The sequence below is a fragment of the Rhineura floridana genome, chromosome 5, assembly GCF_030035675.1.
Source record: "Rhineura floridana isolate rRhiFlo1 chromosome 5, rRhiFlo1.hap2, whole genome shotgun sequence".
Classification (NCBI taxonomy): domain Eukaryota; kingdom Metazoa; phylum Chordata; class Lepidosauria; order Squamata; family Rhineuridae; genus Rhineura; species Rhineura floridana.
The window spans coordinates 91,263,787-91,287,114 of record NC_084484.1 but is presented as its reverse complement, the minus strand read 5'-3'; the positions used below and the strand labels follow the sequence as shown (position 1 = coordinate 91,287,114).

Below are 23,328 nucleotides of genomic sequence, written 5' to 3'. Positions count from 1 at the left end.
CCAATAATAAGGTATTATTTGAAGCATTTTGGATCCTGTTTGTCCTAGGAATCAACACAGACAGTATTTCTTCAAAATTACAAACTCACAAGGGACGCAGCAGTCCTGGGGGCTGAATTGAAAGCTCCTTATCTTGACGTTCTTAAAGAACAAGAGAACACTAGCTAATTTCAGTAAGCACGGATATTTTCGTTTGCCTGTATGAAAGCCTCCCAATTTTCTAATGACCCATCCCCGATTTGGACCATCAGGTTGTTTTGCAGGAGGGCTCCTTAACAGCTTCATGGCAAGCCAAGCAGAAAGTCAGTAGATGAAGCCTTTCTCACTATTGTATCTGCACGTCAGGGTATAGCTTCACCTATCGAGTGATTGCTTGTGACGCAGCTTTTAAATGTCAAGGGGGAAGGGGAAGAGGAGAAGGACCCCGAGCAAGAACGCAAGCCCCTCTGTTGCTGACAGGAAGGCGGTGGACGCTGCACAATCTCGTGTGGCAGGGATGGGCAGTATTTTGTTCCGCTGGAGCTTTCTCCGTTATAATGACAGCACAGGGTCTATGCAGCGCGCAGGAAAACGAGGAGGGGGTTGCTACGCATTTAGCTGCGATCTTACCAATAAGCTCACTTACTAAGAAGTAAGTCCCACTGATTTTTTAAATGACAATTTTTAAATTAATCAGAAATAAGGGGGGGGGAAGAGAGAGAACTCCCCCTTATTTGAATAAAATAACATCTACAGAAAGGGGAGGGGCAATTAAGTCCCATTTATTTTAGCGCGACTGACTTTTCAGTAAATATGGATAGGGGATGTTAACACTCCGAGCCCGCAATTTACAGGCACGGACCATGCCAGATCTCTGTCTTTTGCTCTTCAGCAGAGACGCGCTGTGAGTAAATGCCTTTTCCATTAATGCCTGTCATGGGGACGAAAAGGAAAAGCAGGACAATGAGAATCGCGTTCTTCGCTGCCATTTTGCTCCTCCTAGTAATAATGGCAAAAGAGACAGGGGAGCCGTGTCCTGCCTTGAACCGACGTGGAAGCCTGGAGCATGTCACGTGTCCAAAAGCTTGAATGGAAAGGCAGCGGCTGCCTTTTCGCAGAGTTCAAGTTCCCGGACACCAGGACTACATTACCCATAAGGCCCCTGTGGCAGCTATGCTTGTCGCCCTCCGTCCAGGCCGGAAGGACTTAGTGGCGCCGTGACCTCGAGCTTCCTTCTTTCCGAACCAAGTCCCGGCTGAGGTAGGACGCAGAAAGGGCCCCGGGATTATCCGTCTCCATCGGCGTGACGGCGGCGGCTCTCCACCGGCCACTTCTAGTGGTCATCGTCCTTCGATTTTCCTTGCTGATTTTGTGAGCGGGGAAGGAGAAACAATTGCCATGTGGTTTCGAGCTCGGTTTCCTCCCGCGGCAGGGCGAGCCTGGATTCTCCTTCGGCTGCCGAGGCCACGAGCAGGGGGATGTGCTGAGATAGAAGACCGAACTTGAAGGGAATGTGGGGAAGAGAATAGCTCCCTACTTGTGATTTTTTAGAATGTTGGCAATTGGTAGCTACACGGCAGGGCAGTGCCTCTTTATTCCTCTGTACAGCATTAGTTTCCATTCTTTTCAGTAAACTGTTGGAGCGCTTAACCTACAGTTTGCGAGGTTTCCAATTTCTTGTGGCTTAAAAATGATTCTTAACATTTTAAACACTCCCGCTGTTGTATATTTTTTATTCCTTTTTAGTCAGAGGTCATGTTCCACTTTTTAAAAAGCGAACCTGCAGATGACAAATATTTTAGCTCTAAACCCGTATACCAAGAGTAATCTATTGGCGTAGGAAGCAAAATGAGATGCAAACATTCCTATTAAAGCTCTTCTTAAAAAAAACCAGGTTATTTACTGCAATGTGTGGTGTGAGACCATGACGAAACAGTAAGTTCCCATGTAAAAAAGCTGCACTCTCACCTAATGAAAAAAAAACTCTTGGCACTTCAAAAATGAGATGGCTTTGCAAGTCCTTAAATAAAACATCAGAATGACAGGAAACACCATGTGTATTATCAAGAATCTGTGATACTATAGGATGAGAGAAAAATGCAGCAATTAAATACAGAAATGGGCTCACTAGATACCGATAATGTTTAACTCTCCATCCTAGCTATCATTCTCTTTTAAATTGCAGCACACTTTACATAATCTTTCTACTGTAAAGAACTAAATCTTCTACGTGAATATGCTAATAACTATTTATTTTCCAGTACACAATGGGACGTGTAATCAGGGGTCAAAGAAAAGGTGCGGGGTCTGTGTTCAGGGCCCATGTGAAGCACAGGAAGGGCGCAGCAAAGCTGAGAGCTGTAGACTTTGCTGAAAGACATGGCTACATCAAGGGCATTGTAAAGGCAAGTACCAAGTTGTGGAGATATTCTGGAAATGGTGTGCTTTGGTTATGTTTTGATAGATTCTTGTAACTATCTTAATAAAAGATAGTTAAATTTTAAGAAATCTCAAATTGTTTTTTTGTAATAAGAGTAGTTACAGGCAGGGCTAGGATATTATAAGATCAAGAGTATTGTCCAGATATAATTAGTACAGAAGGTATTTTGTTATACATGATTTTGTGAAATTTTAAAGTATTTTATCTGACTACCTCATGCTGGTCACTGACAGTAACAATAAAGAATTCTTAAAAGTATAAAATATCTGAAGTGAATTGGTGTTAAGGTTGTAGTATGAGTTAGTGGTAGTTAATAGAATGCATACATATATTTGTATTTATTTGTTAAATGACTTTGGTAGGATATCAAATGTGAGTAAGTTATGTAAATTTTAACATCTACATGAAACTCTGAATGTGGTTTCATCCAGAGATTTGGACTGAAGTGTCATCAGTATGCAGATGATACTCAGCTGTACCTTCTTATACATTTTATAATCCTAGGGAGGCTGATGAATAAAGACTGGAGGCAGTCTTGGGGTGGGTGAGGGCAACCAAACTGAAGTTGAAACACAGGCAAGACTGAGGTATTGATGGTGGGTAAGGGAATCAACTAGATCAGTAAATGGTCTAAAGTGATCTTGGGTGGGTTTGCACTCCCCCTGAAGGAACAGGTTTGCAGTTTGGGAGTTCTCTTGGACTTGGTAACTGGAGAAACACAGGTAGTGGTGGCAGCAAGGAATTTTTTTTATCAACTTAGGCTGGTACACCAGCTGTGGCTTTATCTGGAGAGGTCAGATTGTGCCTCAGTTATCCCTGTATTACTCACTGCCAGGCTCAACTACTGTAATGTATCCTACCTGGGACTGCCTGAAAATGGTTTGGAAACCAGCTGGTTCAGAAGGCAGCTCCCCGAGTGTTAGTGGGAGCTAAGTGGTTGGAATATGTAACACCAATAATGTGCCAGCTACAGTGGTTGTTGATTAATTTCCGAGCCCAATTTAAGGTGCTGGTTTTAACTTCAAAACCTTGAACAATCTTAGTTCAAGTTATTCAAAGGACCATACGTTTAGGAGGGGCAACCCATGCCCTTCTCACATACCTGGTTCTGAGAGCAGTTAGATTGGTGGGTGTGAGAGAGGGGGAAATTTTCTGCAGCAGCCCCAATATCTCCAGAACTCATTGTCACCTGTGCTGTGACAGGCTCCAACACTTGAGGTTTTAGGGAAATCCTAAAGTCGCACTTGTTTTCAGTTGCTTTTTCCCAAAGTAGTTTTGTTCTGCTAATGGCTGATATAAGTAAATAAATAAAAGGTGTTGGGGAAGAAGCTAAGTAGATACCAAGAAGCCCTGGAAAATATTTATACCTTGCTTGAGAGTAAGGCAAATAGAGGCTTCCATTTAAAAGGAATGACTAGGCTGAAAGGAGCTGAACTGTATCAAGAAACAAAGCTTTCACTTATTTTGGGAGGGGAGGATTGACCAGTCCTCATCTTTTCAACCCAGCTGTTCCCAAGTTGAAAATATGTGGAAATGAGTTAGCTCCTAAGTTCTGTAGGCATGTAATATTACCCTTTATGGCTAAACAAGTGTTACCTCAAAATACCTGGTCTTTTGATCTGGCAAGTCTGCAAGTATATTTTACTGAATATGTTGATGGTTTTGCTAATAATGTACTGTGTCTGAAATCATAAGATTCTTAAATTGCATTTATATTCCAATAGGATATAATTCATGATCCTGGTCGAGGAGCTCCTCTTGCCAAGGTTGTTTTCCGTGATCCGTACAGGTTTAAGAAACGAACAGAATTGTTCATTGCAGCCGAAGGCATTCATACTGGGCAATTTGTTTACTGTGGCAAGAAAGGTGAGTAAAGGCAATAAACAGTCATTAATGTTTCTTTGAAAGTAGCTTAAAATGTATGTCTCAGAGAAATAATGTGGGTCAGAGTGATATTGCTGCTCTTTGAAATGTTTTTCATGTGTGCAAATCCTGTAGCTCAGCTCAACATTGGCAATGTCCTGCCTGTTGGTACTATGCCAGAAGGCACCATTATCTGCTGTCTTGAAGAGAAACCCGGTGATCGTGGTAAACTAGCCCGTGCTTCTGGAAACTATGCCACAGTTATCTCCCACAATCCTGAAACAAAAAAAACCAGAGTGAAGCTGCCTTCTGGATCCAAGAAGGTGATCTCCTCTGCAAACAGAGCAGTTGTTGGTAAGTATTGCCTCAAATGTATAGTAGGCCCTTCATGCCTCATAAGCTGAAGTATTTGTAGTTTTAGAATAGGCGACTGCAGTACTTCCACAATCTTGTAGAGTATCTGGTGCTTACAAGTAACCAGTAACATTTTTTAAAAGGACTTGAAATGTAGGAGATAGAACCTGCAACACTTTACACAGCTCAATTACAGTGACTATTTACAACAGCAGTAATTGGTGATAGCCCCATTGTACTGGCTTTGTTACAGTAATTCAAGACCTGTAGTGGAAGAGAGGACCATGATCTCAATTGATTGTTGAGAGCTCAGACTTTGTTAAACTCTAGTTGAGCAATTTTATTTTGGAGTATGTGAAATTGTTTGCTGAATAAGTGACTTTTAGGTTGGCAGCAGGATCTTGAGAGGTTAAAATACGTGTCCATATATTTTTGCATAGTCTGACTTGTTTTGTCTCTAGCCAGAAGGGCATTGTTGGTAGAGGATGGTATATTGCATTGCAAGAATGAGACTGAGCCCCTGAGATTGTTCGATTATTACTGGTACCTTGGTTTCTGTGTGGTATTTGTTGCTTGTAAATGCTTGAGAAAATAGAACTCAGAATCACACTGCACAAATTGTGTTGGGTATCATTATTTAATTATTTTAATAGGATATGCTACAGCAGGGATCACCAGTCTTTTTGCCTGGAATTTCAGAAATGTTTTGTGCAAATTTTCCAAATATACAGTAATAAGGAAGAAATATACAGAAAAAGAAAACTATATAATTAAGAAGTACCATAGCAGTATAGATATAACACTGCTCCAGGTATTCATGTAGCTTTCTGGTTTTTGCTCTTTTTGTTTGAGGATTGCACACATTTGGAATTCTGAGAATGCTGTGGAAATCACCCCTGTGGTTGCTGCCCCCCAAACAAAAAGTGGTCACACCCAGAGACACACTTTGATTTTCCAGGAAATTTGGATAAAATCAGACTGAGCAGACTTGAAAATAGATCCTCTTGAATCCACATTATTTTACATGTGCTCCTGCCCTCCCCATCATCAAATTAAAATTTATATTGGTAGACTGCACAGTAAAAGCCACAGATCCAGCACCAGAAAAACATGAATCCTCATAGACCTTCAGGAGTTTTACATAGTATGACAATGAAATGAACAAAATCAGATTGCATCTGTGTTCTGGTTAGGGCCAGTGTGGTGTTGTGGTTTAAAGTGTTGGACTAGGACCTGGGAGACCAGGGTTCAAATCCCTACTCAGCCATGAAGTTTGCTGGGTGATCTTGGGCCATCCTAACAGCATAGTTGTGAGGATAAAATGTATTGGGAGGATAATCATGTACACCATCTTGAACTCTTTGGAGGAAAGCTGGGATATAAATGTAATCAATAAAACAAAGATGTGTGGTTGGATTATGGTTTTGAGAAAATCCCTTGTAAAAATTGAGGACCTGTGCTTCTGGACCATGCCAACACTAGAAAGCACCAGATCTGAAGTTGTTAGTGGAAACATGCTTTCTCCGATGCGATGGTGTGAGAACTGTGGGGGAAACCTCTAATTTCAAGTTATCTATTTTGCATCTCCTATGTGCATGTGCCATCTCTGTCACTCCATTGACATCTACCTCTTGTGGCACCCCATCCCCTCTCCCTGGCCACTCTGTTTTCCTTGCCCCAGTCTCCTAGATGCTCCACTTTCTCTCCTACTCAGTTGTGTTGCTTTTTGTTCAGGTGCCAGTCTCAGCCTTGAAAGGCACATAGAGCTGAAAGAGGAAGAAGAAAAAGGTCTTCCCACTTCCTCCAGGTTTTTTTTTGGGGGGGGGGCAATCACCTCTGCCTCCTCATGATGTGGGCAGTGGTGCTCAGAGGCTTTGCAAACACCAGGGAAGATCTCAAGGGCACACACATAGCGCCCCCAGTGGTACAGTAACATTTAATAAGTCTGATCACAGCTAGAAAATATTAAATAGTTGCATCATGTCTTAGAGCAGAAGGTTTCTTATTAAATACACTTCCTAAATATCTATGGCATAGATACACTTCTGACTGAGAACACTTGAAAGTTTTGTGTTAAATGATTTGGTAAACATTGTCTACTGCTACAGCTAGTGCTAAGTTTGGAAGGTATGCAAAGATTTGCAATTGATCATCTTTTATGGTGATAATTCAGGACTTATTTCTCATTGAACATGTTTTTGAAAAGTAAAGAAAAAACTCTTTAAATCTTCCAGGTATTGTTGCTGGTGGTGGTCGTATTGACAAACCCATCCTGAAGGCTGGCCGGGCTTACCACAAATACAAGGCAAAGAGAAATTGCTGGCCACGTGTCCGTGGTGTAGCTATGAATGTAAGTAGTTCATATATTTGCCATGTTGATTTAGCTTCCTCTGGTTACCAACCTGCTAGTAATATATTTTTCTGCCAAAGCACTGAAGGTGGCTCACAGTTTTAAATTACTGTAATCCATTAGTTTAGAGACCTCATACAATAGGAAAATGAAATGGGGAAGGAGGAGGAAAATAATCAAAATTCAGCTATTGGCTCCATACTGTGGATTAGGTGGAATAGTTACTGGAGAATAGTTCTGAAAAGTTAGGAGCCAAAGGGTGGTTGGCCCCAGCTGAGGGCCTGGATTGGAAGTGTCCCTTCTCCTGCACATGCAGCCAGGTGGAATGGCTGCTAATGGACAGTTCTGATACAACCCAAGAGGCTATCTTAATTTTGTTTTTAATCTGCAGTATGTTTGTTTACAGGCAGTGCTTTAAATATTTAATTCACATAATTAATATATCTATGCTGGCACCTTTTGCCCCCAACTAACTAATGTAAAGAAAAAAACCATTCCATTCAAAGCGAAAACAAAACAATTGATTTCACAGCTTAACAGCAGGATATAACATTATTGCACCATTTCCTGAAGGTCATGAAATCAAGCCTGTAATCAAAGACAAGTAGGCAGACGATCAGTGGCATTAACCAAATGCTTATTGCTGGGTTTTTTTTTTTTTTTTGAGATTCCACCTTCTAGAACTAGTTTCTTTTGTGTTTGAAGTAATTTACTGTTCTGCTTTTGACTATGGTAGTTGCTGTTCTTTCACAGCCTGTTGAACATCCCTTTGGTGGTGGTAACCATCAGCACATTGGTAAGCCTTCAACCATCCGAAGAGATGCTCCAGCCGGTCGCAAGGTTGGTCTCATTGCAGCCCGTCGTACTGGTAGATTGCGTGGAACAAAGACTGTGCAGGAGAAGGAGAACTAAATATTCAGTTCAATATATTCATAAAGAAATAAATGCCATCTTTTGTGCAAAACTTGTAAAATTGTGTGAAGACTTTTCTTTTTCATTGTAAAAGCTCGTTAAAGCATTTCCCACATTTCTAAATAGTCCTGAAATTTTATATTACCTTCCAAAGGAAGTTCTTTCACATGGAGGGGATATACAAAGTTGCCCAGAGACCTTAGGCATCTGGTTAGCCACTGTGAGAACAGGAAGCTGGACTAGATGGAACTTTGGTCTGATCCTGCAGCGGTCTAATGCTCTTAAATTAAGCTTCAAAGTAGCTGAAAAGCTTAGTACAGAAAGTAACATGCTTCCCCACGTATAGAAAAAATGGAAAGGTGGGAGAACAGAGCAATATGCTTGGCTTAATCCTAAAACAGAATCCTTTAAATGCAGAATAAAATAATAAATTTGTTTCTTATCTGCTTATATCTTTAAGCTGGTGTGGTCTGCTGTCACAGAAATACTTTAGTGTAAAAGATTAGACTAAGTTACAATGGGTTGTGATCAAAACACACCCATTGCAGAAGCCAAACATACTTCTACGTGCAACAGGACCTCTCCCAGCACATCCTCCTGAACTGCTCAAGAGACTTGGGGGACCCTCCAGATTATGGTGGTGCATGAGAGAAGTCCTGTTGTATCCAAAGCTGTGCAAGTGAACTTCTGCTTATACAACAGCCCATTATTTTTCTTGGAGAGTCTTGTTTAAAAAGGACCAGAACCATAAAACTACTCCCAGTGGTCCTTATAACCTTGGTTCTTGCTGAAATAGCAGTCTCCATTCTATAATCTGGCAAAAGCAGCCTGATATGGATGTCAGCTGTTCAGAGTCAAATTGGAGAAGGCTACTCCAAGCAGCTCAGATCCTAATAATGGAATGAGGTTGTATGTCAGCTTGCCTAGAACTTGAATTTCAACTATGGTTCAAGGGGCTGGATCCAGAGTTAAGGCTACTTCCGCATTATTTTTTCCAAGCTTCCACACACACACCCTTTCCCTTGTGACAGTCTTTATAGCAGCAGCACCACATAAGAGAAGGGACTGACTGATGCATGGGATAGCGTTGGAAGTTCCTGCTTTCCATTTAATGCAAAGGCTGAGGTGAATTCAATCCATTTTCTATAGTCTGCTTTGCCCCTTACAGTTCAGTATAAATTGCTAATGAATGCCTAACTTCATTGAGCAAGTAGAGGAAAAAAAGTTCAGTAGTTCAGTAGCTGTAATGATTGAAGGCTAATACCAAGATTGCAGGTAGAGAAAGCAGCTTTGTGCCCTTTTGAAACTACATAGTTTCTAGACGCTTTTTATAGCAGTATTGTCTTGCATGATATAAAGTTAACACAAACATGCTGCATTTTGCTGATAAAGAATATGTGGGCAGAGGGAAGACAGGTTTCACAAAAGGAAGCTGTAGCACAGGCGCAAAACTTGAAAGCAGTTATCAGTATATTTGTCAAGCTAGAAAAATGACATTTACTCATTCTTGTTTTTTCATTGCCTTTCACAAGCTATATAGCTCAACATAACAAATCTTTAGAACGCTTGCAGAAAAGATAACAGAAAATAGCAGGCAGCTCTCCTCAGTACAAATGGAAACAAATTTGTGAGCACAGAAACTGCTTTAAAGAGCAGCCAGTAGTCACTGCAGCAGGTACAGCTTTTCCTAGATGTAGAGCAATTGGAAGACTTTTCTTGCAGTTGTAGCTACATTGCTACTTTTAAGGCAGGCGGGAAAATTGACACACTCGGATGTTGCTGGCTTACGCTGTGCATCTTTCCTGACCATTGGATGTGCTGGTTCAGGCTGAGGAGAGTTAAGAGTCCAACAGCTAAAAGGCACACGTTCTCTGTCTTAAAGATAGCAACCTTCTAGTGAAATGGAGTGCTGCAATTATTGACGAACAGCAGCTCTTGGAGCAATTTAGCCCAGCATAAGGATGACTGATTAGAAGCAGACTAGCAATTCTAACTGCTAACAATAAGGTCCTGCGGAAAAAAAGTCAACATGTTTGCTATTGTATTTTATATTGCTTGAAAATTGCTACTAGGAGTAACTACTGATTATTATTTGTGATTTTGGCATTAATTGATACTTCCTTTGGGAGGAAAGGTGGACTATAAATTGAATTAATAATATTCAAAGTACACAAAATACATAAGCCTTCAAGTATATCAATGTAAATAAAAATGAATTAAAACTTGGGGGGGGATGTTTTTGTTGGGAGAAAACTTGAAGAGCCTGAAAGCCCCAAACATGTCATCTAGGCTAGCTTTATGTATAACCCATGTAACAAGTATAAATGGTTAACTACATAAAAAAGGGATCTTGCTACATGGTACCTTTTTTATAGTTAATACATTAAGAACACTAGAGAGAGCCAGTGTGGTATAGTGGTTAAGGTGTTGGACTATGACCTGGGAGACCAGGGTTTGAATCTCCACACAGCCATGAAGCTCACTGGGTGACCTTGGGCCAGTCACTGCCTCTCGGCCTCATGAAAACCTTATTCATAGGGTTGCCATAAGTCAGGTTGGACTTGAAGGCAGTACATTTACATTTTTAAGAACACTACGATGACCTGAAAGAATCTTCATGATTTTCACAACACGTAGAACACAGAGCCAGCCTACATGCATAAGCTTTTTTGTCCATTTCAACAGCTTGAGTTTAGAGATTATACCCATGCAGTAGAAAATAGGATCAAGTATACTACAGTAAGATTGGCAGTTTTAGAATTGCAGCCCAAATAGAGGTAATTTATGAATTTTGCTACATGTTGCAGTGCTCTAGCTAACAGATGTAAATTTGTTAGAAAACTAAAATTAGGTTTCGGGGGGGAGGGGATGGGTGCTGGGTACGCACCCTTTAAAGCCCGTTGAAGCTGCCTACACCATCTATGAGCAAGTGTAGGAACCTATCCCTAAACTTTCCATGTTATTTCTACCTCTGGTACCAAAGTTTCTGTTAAAGAAGTAATGCCCAGGAACGCATCTACTTTGACTGAGGTATTACTGTATTATTCCCCTTACTTGCCTTTCTTTGGAAAAATTTAGTTCAAAAAGGTTGTTAGTTTTTAAGCCACAAGGTTGAAAACTAGAAGCTGATGTGTGAGATGCAAACACAAGACACAGCAAAAAAAGAAAATGGAAATTAGTAGATTTTGCATTGAGCAAGATGGTATGTCCAAGAACAAAATAAAGTACAGAATGATGTTGCAGGTATAGATATAGGAATCAGATGTGGAGAAACACAAAATCCATTAGCACCTAAGGGAACACTTTTTTTTTTTTGGAGGAATTAGATGGAGCAGGAATTAACTAGAAAAACTTTAGAAGTTTTTTAATTTATGCATTAAAAAAGACATTTAAACCGAAATACCAGAAAAAAAACCCCAATTTTTAAGAGCTGTTCCAAGTAGTAAGTAGCAGAATGTAGATATAAAAGCCAGCCAAAATTTATTCATTAATCAGCACAATACAATTCCGAAAATAATCTTTTTAAAGCATGTTTGAAAATTAGGCAGTAACGGGTAGGTGAAAGTTTCCAATATGATCATGGTAGATAAAAGACTTAGGGCTGGGTTTACATGTGCTGTTTAATAAATTCCATAATCACCACTCATCTAAAAAAGCACTTGATGGGACTAACAATAGAAAGCCCATGCACTAAACAATTTGTTCTACATGTGAGCAGCAGTGCCAGTTTTTGTGCTTGGACAAATGTATTTGTTTCAGTCATGGGGATCACTGCTGGCTGTACAGCTGATTGCCTAATGCCCAGAAAGGAGTAACCAAAGGAATTTGCTGCCTCTCAGTAACTGATTGGTGTTATAATTTTGCCCATACACCAACATATTTCCAGGGAGGTGAATGTGTAAAGCAAATGTCTGTGAATCAGTTGATAGAAAACTGTTGATAGATTGCTAAGTAATTGGGAGGCTCAAACTTGGAATTAAGGTAACATAAATGCTGATGATCAATATCGTACATTGACAATTTCAGTATAGCTATGGAATGCGTGTACAGGAATCACCACCCCCAAGTGATTTACCTGATGGATAATGGTTAACTTTGTATATCACTATCAAGTGTTCACAGTGCTTCAGTCATTATCTAACTCTGATCCGTACAACAACCTTGTAAGGCAAGTCAATATCACCCATCACATTCCAGATTTGGAGGGTGGGGTGGGGAGAAGACTGAGGTTGACAGTGATTTACCCAAAGGCATGTAGTGAGAATATAGCAGAGGTGAAATTAGTACCACAAACTTCCTGATTTGTAATTAAGATCTCTTGAGCCACTGCACGACTCCAGCTCAGCATCATTCTCTTCACTAAATTAGTCATCCTATAATTTACCTGACATTTTCTGCAATATTTGTTATTTAAGTGTGTAGAAATTCATTGTGGTTTAAATCCACAACTGTACAGAATTTAGAACACCTGCATTTTGATAATCTGGGCAAAATTGTGCAATTCATAAGAGCAACCATCTTCACAAGCCAATATGGAGGAAATGCCACAAATTCCTTCAGGTAATCTATTACTACTTTTCCTGACACTGCTGTAAGGTTCTTTCACAGTTAACACAAATGAATAAAATCCCAGCTGAAGTTCTACAATATAGCAAATAAACTCCTTGGAATTTAATGTTCTACTGGCCATTGACATCTGATAGGAAGCAAGCTACTCACAATGAGAACAAAAGGAGAGGGAACAATGTTTGCACAAGTGTCTATAAAGGAAATATTTTCCAATCTCTTATGGAGTTCCATGCTGCATGCAGTTCTCAAAAGGAATTTTTTTCCTAGACATAACTCTTCTTCTGTGCTGAATGTGAAATAAACTGAAGGTGCATACAGGTTTTATTCCACTTTATCTACCAGAATGTAGCGCAATAAAATGCTTCCCTGTCCATTTAGGGCTTTCCATGAATAGGGACTTGAAGAAGCAATGGCACTCTAACTAGCCAAAGGAAGAAGGCAGAGCCAGTTCACACACATAGCAATTGATTAAAACATACCAACTTGTTTCCGCATATGTGAACCAACTTCCTTGAAAAACACTGGGTAGGATCCCAAGAACCCTCAGGAAAGGAAACAAATGTGCTCTGAGGGAAAAGGTAAAAACTACAATGCAAACACAGGGATAGCGTAACACTACTCAAACACCCATAACATTCACAAACCACAAGAAACACAAACTTCACACTAAGAATGATAGGCCAGAGGAGCACAAGCAAATACTGTAGTGCTTCAAGTGAGGCAGGGGGAAAAAAGGTCACTCTAGGAGAGGGGTAGCCCAGATTCTGTTGGAGGGATGGCATTTTCCTGCCCCAAGCAGTTGTTAGAGCACCACCCCACTTGCTGGTGTAGTAATGCCCATTCGGGAATTTCCTGCTCCCTCATCACCTCTACACTGCCAAAAAATCTTTCCTGACCTTACTGAATGCGTGAGCTATGGCATGGGGGAGATGACCCTAATTCAGGCAGTGGAATCATGCAAGTGGAGATTCAATCATGGATGGTGCTTTAGTGTGATCCTTCCCTGTTAGCTCCCCATGTCACAGACCACCCAGTTTCCTCAACCCTCAGGAAATATTTTTTTGGGGGTGCACGGGTGAGGAGGGATTGGGGAAGTTTTGGTCTGCTAATTTTCTTCCACGAGTGTTTCTTAAGATCCAGTATACTGAAAACAAGGCAATATGAAGCAATGCACAAGCATGAACCAGCCTTATGCTACCCTCTATATTGTTTTTTGCCATAAACTCCATTCAAGAAGTGCATTTTTCTGAAATCATTTTTTCCTGCTATGAGAATTTTCTCTACCATCATTTCCCTTTTTGAGTAGCATACAGTAGGGCCCCGCTTTCCAGCACTTAGCTTCTTGGTGCTTCGCTAATGCGGCGGTTTTGAATTGTATCCATGTTCCATATGTCCGGTGCTTGTTCTGTTTTTGCGGCAATTTTGCCGTATGACGTGAACAGCTTGGAAAAGAGAGACACTGAGTGCACAAATTGGTGGCGCCCGATGCCCTGAGCGCATCATCAGAGCTTGGAAATGTTCCTTTATTAAACTACAGTTGGGCTGATGGGAGTTGTAGTTCAAAAAACATTTCCAAGCTCTGACAACGCGCTCAGCAGCTGAGTCCGAGAAGGGCGTCCGGCACCATTTTATTGTCGAGGGAGGCAGCGGAGGGCGAGTGAGCGAGCGTGCGTGCAAGCCAACAGGCAGGGGGGAGGGCAAGCGGGGGACAAGCGAGTGGTGGCACAGAGCAAGCAAGCATGCAAACAGGCAGGGGGGGGCAAGGGGGGGGCAAGCGGGGATGAGCGAGGGAGGTGGCAGAGAGCGAGTGCGTGAACAGGCAGGGGCTGAGCGAGCGGGCAAGAGGGGGATGAGCGAGGTGGCGGAGAGCAAGCAAGTGCACAAACAGGCAGGGGTAGGCGACCGGGCAAGGGGGAACAAGCGAGGGAGGTGGCAGAGAGCATGCAAGTGAACAGGCAAGGGGAGGGCGACTGGGCAAGGGGGGATGAGCAAGGGAGGCGGCGGAGAGCAAGAAAGCAGGCATGGGCGGGCAGGCAGGCAGCTCCCTCCCTGCGATCCGTGGCAGGGGAGCACTACTCCCCCACTGTACCAAGGGCGAGTGAGCAAGCGGGGGGGGGGGGAGGGCGATGCACAGAAAAGCGGAATATCGATCAGCTGTTGCATGGGGAGCTTCAGGGGCCAAGCACTGTCAGCTGGAGCTCCCTGCACTACAGCTGATTGATGTTCTGCTTTTTGGCGGGAGTCTGGTCCCTAACCTGCTGTATAAGTGGGGCCCTACTGTATAAAAAAAGCGTAATATGGCTTGTTTAACAATGCAATTCTAATAGAGTAAGATCAAATTCAACGTTTAGTTATATAACACTTGCTTGTGTTACCAGAGTGTTTATGAATGATACTAGATAATCACTCATTCATAAAACAAGGGAAACAAAGTTCTCTTGAACAAACTATGAAATTGTCCCAGGAGTACTTTTATTCAGGCTCCACTGAAATTCATGGGAACTATGCAGAGGACAATCCTATGGCCTGTGTCACCTAGGAAACTAGGAAAATGTGCTTTCACCACAAACCAAAACAAATCAATATTTTGCATCAAGTTCTCAAAGTGCAATTCCATTTTGAAAATACCACAGAGGGGATGAACATTCACTTCATGAAGGTATGCCTCAAGGGACAGTAGCATACTTACTCTACTCCCACCTCTCTCAATTTTCCAAGGAGTTCTAAACATTACCTTCCTTTGTAATTGACTAACAATATGAACAAATGACACCCAGAGTCTAATACACCACCTGTAAAGGGTTTACTAGTTACAACTTAATTTTGCTTGGGAAGCAAACTGAATCAATACATTTGTGTTTGTAAAGCTAATTCTTCAACTCACGGTAATTTTAAAAAAACATTCCATGGCTTAATAATCATGAGGTTTAAAATTCCATTTTGGACTCTTTTTATTTCTCTTTTGGTTTTTGAATGTTCAGAGGACACTGCAGACAAACTTTTAATTGTTTCCACAACCACTGAAGACTAAAATCTGCTTTTAAATGAAGACTGAGGCTCCCATTATTTCCAGCATTCAAAAACTCCCCCAAAGTGACAATATGTAATAAAATCCCAGAAAGCTGGCAACCATGCATACCTCCTTCACCAGGGTGACTTAGCAGTGTTAACACAAAAACAAGTTTAAAGTTTACTCTCTGAAAACAGTGGCAAAAATTAATTTGCACACAGAACTGCTCCTGATAGGGTAAATGAAGCTATTTACATAAACACATTCTGATACAAAAACACTAAAACCTTTTTCCTACAGGTGATCAATTTTTATATATTGTCAAATGATTAGGAAAAAGTGTAAGATTACTAGTGGATGGATTGCTTTTATGGAAGACAGGGATTTCCCATTAGCTGTTACAAATAAAAATTAGGATTCAATAATTAACGGAAAAAGTAAAATTAAACCTTTAGGCACTTTGAGGACTTGTTTTAATGTGTGCCATTAATATTGAGGTATTACATTACAGCTTTAAAGTGACTGCTGCCAAAGCTCTGACAGAAGCATGCATTAATTATTCTTTAGAACATTTTCATTTAAAATGAATAAATGTGACCTTTTGCTAAGAAGGAAGAAAATTACTTTTCAGGTTTCTGCTACACATTAGTTTTAAAGAGGCAATTGTCTCAGGAGTCTCTCTTCCAAGGGAAAAGGATTAGCCGTAATACTCCCGAAGTGGTCATCTGGAAATTCTTTCCCCGTGAGGAGTAAGTTATAGCCTTGTGAAAGCAACAGGGTGTTTTTCTTTGTTTTTTTAAAAAAACGTTATTTCCAAAATCACTTCACGCTTAATTGTTTCTCCAAGGCGAAAGTAACAAGTTCTGTGTTTCTGTATGCAAAGATAGTATATGAAACAACATTTTTAACAATAATTACTGGTCCAAGGAAATATGAACTGTTGTAACTAACAAAACAGGCTAATATTTTGATTTAAGCTGATACTAAACATACCCAAATAAATAGGGAATGTTTCACCCAGACATTGTCAACCAATCTAATTAACATCATAACAATTAACATGAATACTAGAAAAAATCTGGAAGGGTAATGTGATCACTGCTACACAGAATATTTAAAAATGGTTTAAGACTATCTCATTACACTGAATGCAAAAGAATGCACTTATGATTTTCTCACTTTGTTCATTTTGACTATAAATCCTCAGTTTGATAAGCAGCGTTGTTTGTAGTAACTCAATTGTATAAAATACCTTCAAGCTTGTGCTCATTAAATATATATGTAATATATAAAACATACAAAAAGTACAAGATAGTCACATTAAGAAACTATTACAGTTTTCCTTTTTTATTCTTGTCAAGGGTCAAATTTCTGTCCACCAATTCTCAATGCAGCTTTAGTTCCAGAATTCAGTATAGTGCACAGAATTCAACTACCTGTGCAGTCTGTTTCTTTTAAAAAAACCACACACACACCACAGGACAAAAATGGTCTTCTTAAATCAAATTCTATTTGTGAATTCAGCAAAATAATTTCTATAAAATAAAACAGCAAATATTTAAATAGTATAGGGTGGGCTGTATCTGTTTTGCAGGGGTATTTGGTTTTTCGACAGATTCCAAAATAATTACACACATTCAAGTTGATTTTAATTTAAATACAGTATTTACTGATGTCTTCCTTGAAGTCTTTAAACAAATGTTTACTCTGGAATAGAGATACCTCAGATTTGTATTTGACTAACCAGTAGTTTTTTTTAATAATCAAACTCTGCTTCTAAGTTTCAGAGTCCTCTTATAATGGACAAAGAGCTAAGATTCAATTCTTGTTTTCAAGTAGAATTGTGAACAAGCAGAAAGCCAGCAAGTTAACTTGGTGCAGTGGCACTCACAAGTATTGTGTGATTTTGTTGACTTCCACTTCACTGCAATGCAGTAGAAAGGAAAGTGTTTAGAAGTTTATCAAATAAGCTCTACCAAAGAAACAAAACAAGCACACCAAATACAGTCTATTATGCTCCAGGCATCCTGGCATAGCAAAAATTTGCATATTTGTTTTAAATCTTTTAATTTCCTATTACTGAAAACTAAGTGTTTTTTTATCCCACCCAGAGACAAAACGGTCAAACATCAGATGTGAGGAACAAATGTGCAACTGAAAACCACCTGTTTGTCACATTGCCCAACCCTCCCCTCCCCGTTTTATATTCTAGGTGTCAGAAGAAAAGCTCTGAACAACACAGTTGTCGCTTTGGGACAACTGTAATTTTTCTTTCCTCACTGGCTACACTAACCTGGTGTGAAGCCATGCTAAATGTTACAGCTCAACTATAGCTTCAAAGTGATTAACCTAATACCAGAATGAAAAAAGGCAATGAAAAAAGACCTAGAAACAATGTTACATCACCAATTTTCCACATCAACCAAATAATTAAAAGTTTACCAATCATTACGTTGCTCATAGTAAAATTGACTCCAGTGGCAAAGAATTAACATGTAACTATTTTTCTGGTTGACATGGAGAGGCTTACTTTTTTGGGGAAAGAAGTTGATCCAACTGCCATTGGGCAGGCAACACTGGTTGGAGAGCGCAGCGGATATATCAAGAAATTGTTGTAGATCTGTGAGTCTCATCAAGACAAAAAATGTTTCTTGCTTAAGAATTAACAGTCAAACATTAATATACTATATACACCTTTGCCATTTACACATTAGCATCAGGCCATTTATTACAAAACACTATACACTTTCCACTGCAGGCAGGTTATATATTGACAGCAATTTTCTGCAGATAAGACAGTGAATAGACTCTTCACTCCATGTTGATTAGGAATAGTTTTTCTAAATATTAGCCAGACACAGAGAAAAGTTGGACTGTAAGGCCTGGGTGCACAGTCTTGATGGGGCAAGTTAATTATGTGCATTTCCACTATTCTTTTGTCTGAGGCGGTGAAACCTCTTCACTGCCTTCATAATTTTCTTGTGCTCGTTGGCCGGTTCGCTGAGGGTTGTTCATATGATGTGCTGCTGGGCCTGTATATGGTTGTCCATGCACATGGTTATTCTGTAAGAGACAAAACATATTTTAAGAATAACTGCTTCTATGTATTTCTTTCCCAAAACAGATGAGGGAATTAGTAAGAAATACTTGGTATTTGAAATTATCCCTAGAGAGATACCAACACTTACCATCAAGTAAAAATTGAGACCAAATAATTTTATACTGAAATTGAAAGGTAAACTTACTGTTAATTAATTCCAACTACATGCAAAAGCTGAAGCAAGAGGAAACAGAAAAATGCTACCCAATACATGTGAAGGTCCTCAATTAAAATAAGTCTTCAAAAACAGAATGGTGAGGAGGAAAGTTCTAATTAGTATAGAAAAGTAGCAAGTGGTAATTGTGAATTATCTTTCTTCCAAGGGTATAGATCTTGCATCAAACTTGATAAAATGATAATCTGATCTGCATCAAATATGATGTTTTAACACACCTAAACAGGCAGATGTAAAACATTTGTATACCTTGGTGTAATGCGAAGCTGGATCAGTTATAAACCTCTAACTGGAATTAAAATATAGCCATTGTGCATGTTAGGTGGTGAAAAAAGCCAGCTCTTGTGAGAAAGTGAAGACACCACACACTAACAAATAAGGGAGCTGGTGGATAAAATGTGTTTTAACTTTGAGGGGATTGGGTCTATATCACGTACCAACTGCTCTGCTGGGAACATCAGTAAAGAAAGCAAGATAAAGGAAAGTGAGCAGGAAAGGAAATTAACAAATTAAGGATATACAATTAATTGTTTAGGAAAGGTAAGGGAGCAAACACTGTTGTTTTCTATGACTTATGAACAAGAGTAATGCCAGATAAATACAATTTCAACTTTCCAGGGTTATCACTAGATTTGTAAAGACATTTAACTTTTAAGAGATGCACTTTAAATCTGGAGCTCAGTGGTCATGAATCAAATATTCTGTACTGTACCTCACTTTCGGTTTGAGAAAGCTTTGAAAAATATAAAATCCAACACCTGAACAAGACTGCAGCCTAAATCTATCAATTGACTAAGGGACAACTTAAGTTCATATAGTATTATACATGAATTATAACAGAATAGAATCAGCCTCAGTGTTGGTTCAGAAATTTCTATTAGCAGATCATTCTGTGCTAAACTTCATGTGAAATTTTAGACATTTTGCACTATTTATTTATTATTTGATTTATATCCTGCCCTTCCTCCCAGCAAGAGCCCAGGGCGGCAAAGGTTTGCCTTCTAAAGTGGTCCACAAAGCATCACTGGATGTGTCATATCTGGAGAATGTAGGGTTTTTTTCTGGATTGAAGTTGTCTTGCTGGCTGTAGCCATGACATATGCCACATAAAAGAGTTAGGTAGATAACTTTTCCCATATAATGGTTGGGTGTGAGGGCACTCACAAGATCCTTTTAAAGATAATGAACCTGTCTGCACATAACACTATGTTGAAAGTGCCCTCTCCCAGAATCATGTTCTAGGATGTACCTGTGAAACACATATCCTTGTCTTTAAAGAAATAAAGTTGGCAATATATTTCTTAAGTAAAAGGTGTATATGGATGCTAAAATTAATTTACAGGTTTTTAAGAAAAATCTCTGGTCACCTGTTGATACTGGGAGCCAGGTGAATGGGGATACAATGGAGCATCTTCTGGTGGAGAGGATTCATGCTCATCAGGGGCATCAGGATCATCTGGTTCCTAAAAATGAAAACCACTCATTAAAACAACAATAAATGTGCTTTTCAAATTAAACCTTTTCGTTATTTTCTTCTGGCAATTAATTGAACTTTCCAAAAAAGTTGACTCCAGATACATTTCTACAGAATGGGGTGGGTGGAAGCTGACTTTTCTGCACCTTCCTTCACATGGCAGCTCCTCTGCCCCCAGCCTCTTAAGGGTCAGAGAATCCTGCTGAATAAAGGCTATGGTATGGGGGCTAAGGGAGAGAATTCCCAAAAACTGGATAGAGGCATTTTCCATGAGTAGGAGCTCTACTCATGGAAGATGCCTTCACTTGATTTTGGGGGGATCTTTCTACGTAGACTATGACATCAGAGCCCGCCCCATTAAGCAGGATTTTCAGACCCTCAGAAGAGGCTGGGGGCATGGAGCACATGGAAAATTCAGCTTCTGACAACCCCTTCTATGGGTGTTTCTTTAAATCCAATAGTATATAATAGCATATCAGCATTAGATGGTTTCATATTAAGTATTGCAAGTTAGGGACCTGAGGGGGCTCATACATGGGCACAGGGATGCTCAACCTCCCTTTTCTTTCAAAGTGATCATTGGGGCATTCCCCCAAACCTGAGTGCTACAGTAAAGGGAAGGGGGGAAGTTAAGCTCTTCCTGCGTATCAGCTCCGAACTCTAAAAAATTTAGTGTTCCATAAGGCAATGTTGGCTTGGGTTAAGTTTTAACAATAGTAGTTTTTTTTTAAACACCAATCAGAGCAGCACTTTTCTAAGCTAGAAACTACATATAAATCTGTAATATCAGCTCGCATTTCTACAATGTCACTAATATATATTCCTACAATATACCTTACATACCCAGATGATCACTACGCTCTGCAGCTGAGGGCCTCCTGCAGACACCATCTAATCTTGTTCCACACAACATAGGAAGCAAACCTTTAGTTTTGTGGCACCAACACTTTTGAATTCCCTCCCCTTAAAAATATTAGATAGGTGCTGTCTCTGTGGTCTTTTTGGCACCTACTGAGGACCTTCCTCTTTCAACAAGCCTTTTAAGCAGACACCTCTATTACTGTCTGTATTGGTATTGGAATTGTTTTAAAGATGATTTTAATGTTTTATCACTTGTTGCTTGTCACCCTGGGCTCCTTTTGGAGGAAAGGTAGGATATACATTTATTTATTTATTAAGATATTGTGTTACACAATTATTTGCCTTCCAATGAATGCCAAAGCAACATTAGCTCCAAACTCAGTCCTTACCTCCTCTGGGCACAGCTCACAAGCTTTTGCAAGGGTCATTCTTGCACTGTGTGATCTCTCCAGAAAGTAGCCATTTGACGTTTCATTACTCTGGACCGGAGGGGACCAATTGTTATAGGTATACTGTGGATTGCCAGTGTATGGCCTTCGTTCAAGCTCATCTCCAAGCCACTCTACTGCCCAGGTCCATTTTCTCTTCAAATCTCCATTGCTCTGAACAGATAAAAAGTCATTCAATATTTTTAAATTGCTTCTTAAAACCTCCAATTTTAAAAGGGTACATAGTTTCCCATTCATTACTCTTGACATTTTTTGTAAAACAAAAAAAAAGGAACAGAATATTGTCTTATTTTTATATGAAGAAATGGACTTTGGTTCTTTTCCCCCATTTTATTTGGGTAAAATACACAAGACAGTGGATTTAGGTTTCTCTGTAGAAAGAGTTTTGTGGAATAAATTGTTTTACATTACACAAATGTTGAGATACAAGGACTTACCTGTAAAATCTGGTAGGCTACTGGACAGTTGCTGAAAAGAGCCACCATGCACTTTATACACTGGTAAGCCCTTTTTTGATAATGATTCTTAGAGCGTTGAATGGTATCAAATAGCCCATCCCGGTCATCTGGAATTCCTTTAAGTGCATTGTGAATCCTAAAGGAAATCCAAGCACACCAAAAGGTCAGAATTTCACATAGACAATAAACCTGCATGTAAATGTCATCATAAGGGCTAGTGTTACAGTTCCAATTACTGTAAAACCAGGCAGCTCAACATGGAATATATTGTTATAATTCAACAAGCCAGATAAATTTAGAGGTTGTTTCAACATGTATTTTCTGTCTTCCTTCTTTATCTGAAACTTGCATATAGTTTATAAGGAGTTAAAGTGATCAGCATGATTTCTCTACAAAATACTGCATTGTTCCCAGTTAGGCATGACTAAGTTTTATCTTTTCAAATACAACTACTAATGCTTTGTGGTTCTTTCTTGAAGAAAAGTGGTATATAAATTCCCAAAACAAATAAAATCTGTACAACATTTAACAGAAAAGTACAAATACATACACAAATTTCAAAACAGACATTCATCTTGTGCAGATCCAAAGTGGACATGACTGGTCCAATTTTGGTTTGGATACATTTCAATGCATCCAAGTGTTGACTGTACAATTACAGTCATAAGTTGCATTATCATCTTTAGGGAACACTTGATAGTAATGAGGTTTTAAACAGATGATCATGGTTCTTTAGGGTTGCTTTAAGCTGACACGTAGAATTCCTGCAGCTCATTTTTTGTTTGATTACGAAACTACCACAAATACAACACACAGCAAAATAAATGATTTCAAAATAAAATGCTATACTAAAAACAATGTTTTACTAATGTAGTGAATCCTCCCATACTACTGCATACTAATACATTGGAAAAAGTATTTTCTTTGTCTATTGAATAAATGTGGTAAAAAAAAATCTACTGTTTATCCCATGTAACTAACCACTTAAGTGATCTTCTACTATTAGTGCTTTCAGTTGAGTGTGTCAGGTATCATGTGTATTGGCATCTCACTCCAGGTCCCAGGACAATCTTAGTGGTCTCGTGTATGGACGGGATCCACAAATTCCCCACCATCTCCAAACCAACATGGAGAAGGAGAAGGCAGAAGAGATGGGGGCCCTCCCCAGGCTGAACAATACAGCAGAGGCCTTGGAAAATATCTCCCCAGCAGGGCCTGGCCATGGAGAAGGAAGAGGAACATGAAGATGAGGCACCACACTGTGAGGAAAGCAACAGGCTTCAGGCTGCAATAGGTGAACATCCACTTACTTCCACACCCCCACCACCCGTTCG

General features: G+C 39.8%; 2 protein-coding genes across 4 annotated transcripts in view; one reads left to right on the top strand and one right to left on the bottom strand.

The window, feature by feature from the left end:
* Positions 1–1,132: 1,132 nt before the first annotated feature.
* Positions 1,133–7,959, top strand: RPL8 (ribosomal protein L8). Its single transcript, XM_061627488.1, has 6 exons — positions 1,133–1,239; positions 2,241–2,384; positions 4,144–4,285; positions 4,418–4,636; positions 6,871–6,986; positions 7,740–7,959. Exons 2-6 carry the CDS (start codon positions 2,247–2,249, stop codon positions 7,896–7,898), a joined length of 774 nt encoding a protein of 257 aa, XP_061483472.1. The 5' UTR covers positions 1,133–1,239; positions 2,241–2,246; the 3' UTR covers positions 7,899–7,959.
* A 7,278-nt stretch (positions 7,960–15,237) lies between these two features.
* The window catches only part of USP9X (ubiquitin specific peptidase 9 X-linked), a 164,342-nt gene continuing 156,251 nt past the window's right edge, over positions 15,238–23,328 (bottom strand). For all 3 annotated transcript variants that reach the window (XM_061627466.1, XM_061627464.1, XM_061627467.1), the window contains 4 exons: positions 21,974–22,130; positions 21,477–21,689; positions 20,120–20,215; positions 15,238–18,540 (listed from right to left, as the gene is read on the bottom strand). In XM_061627466.1, coding sequence (XP_061483450.1) covers positions 18,406–18,540; positions 20,120–20,215; positions 21,477–21,689; positions 21,974–22,130 — 601 coding nt within the window. In that variant the 3' untranslated portion in view covers positions 15,238–18,405. The remainder of the gene's footprint in view (positions 18,541–20,119; positions 20,216–21,476; positions 21,690–21,973; positions 22,131–23,328) is intronic.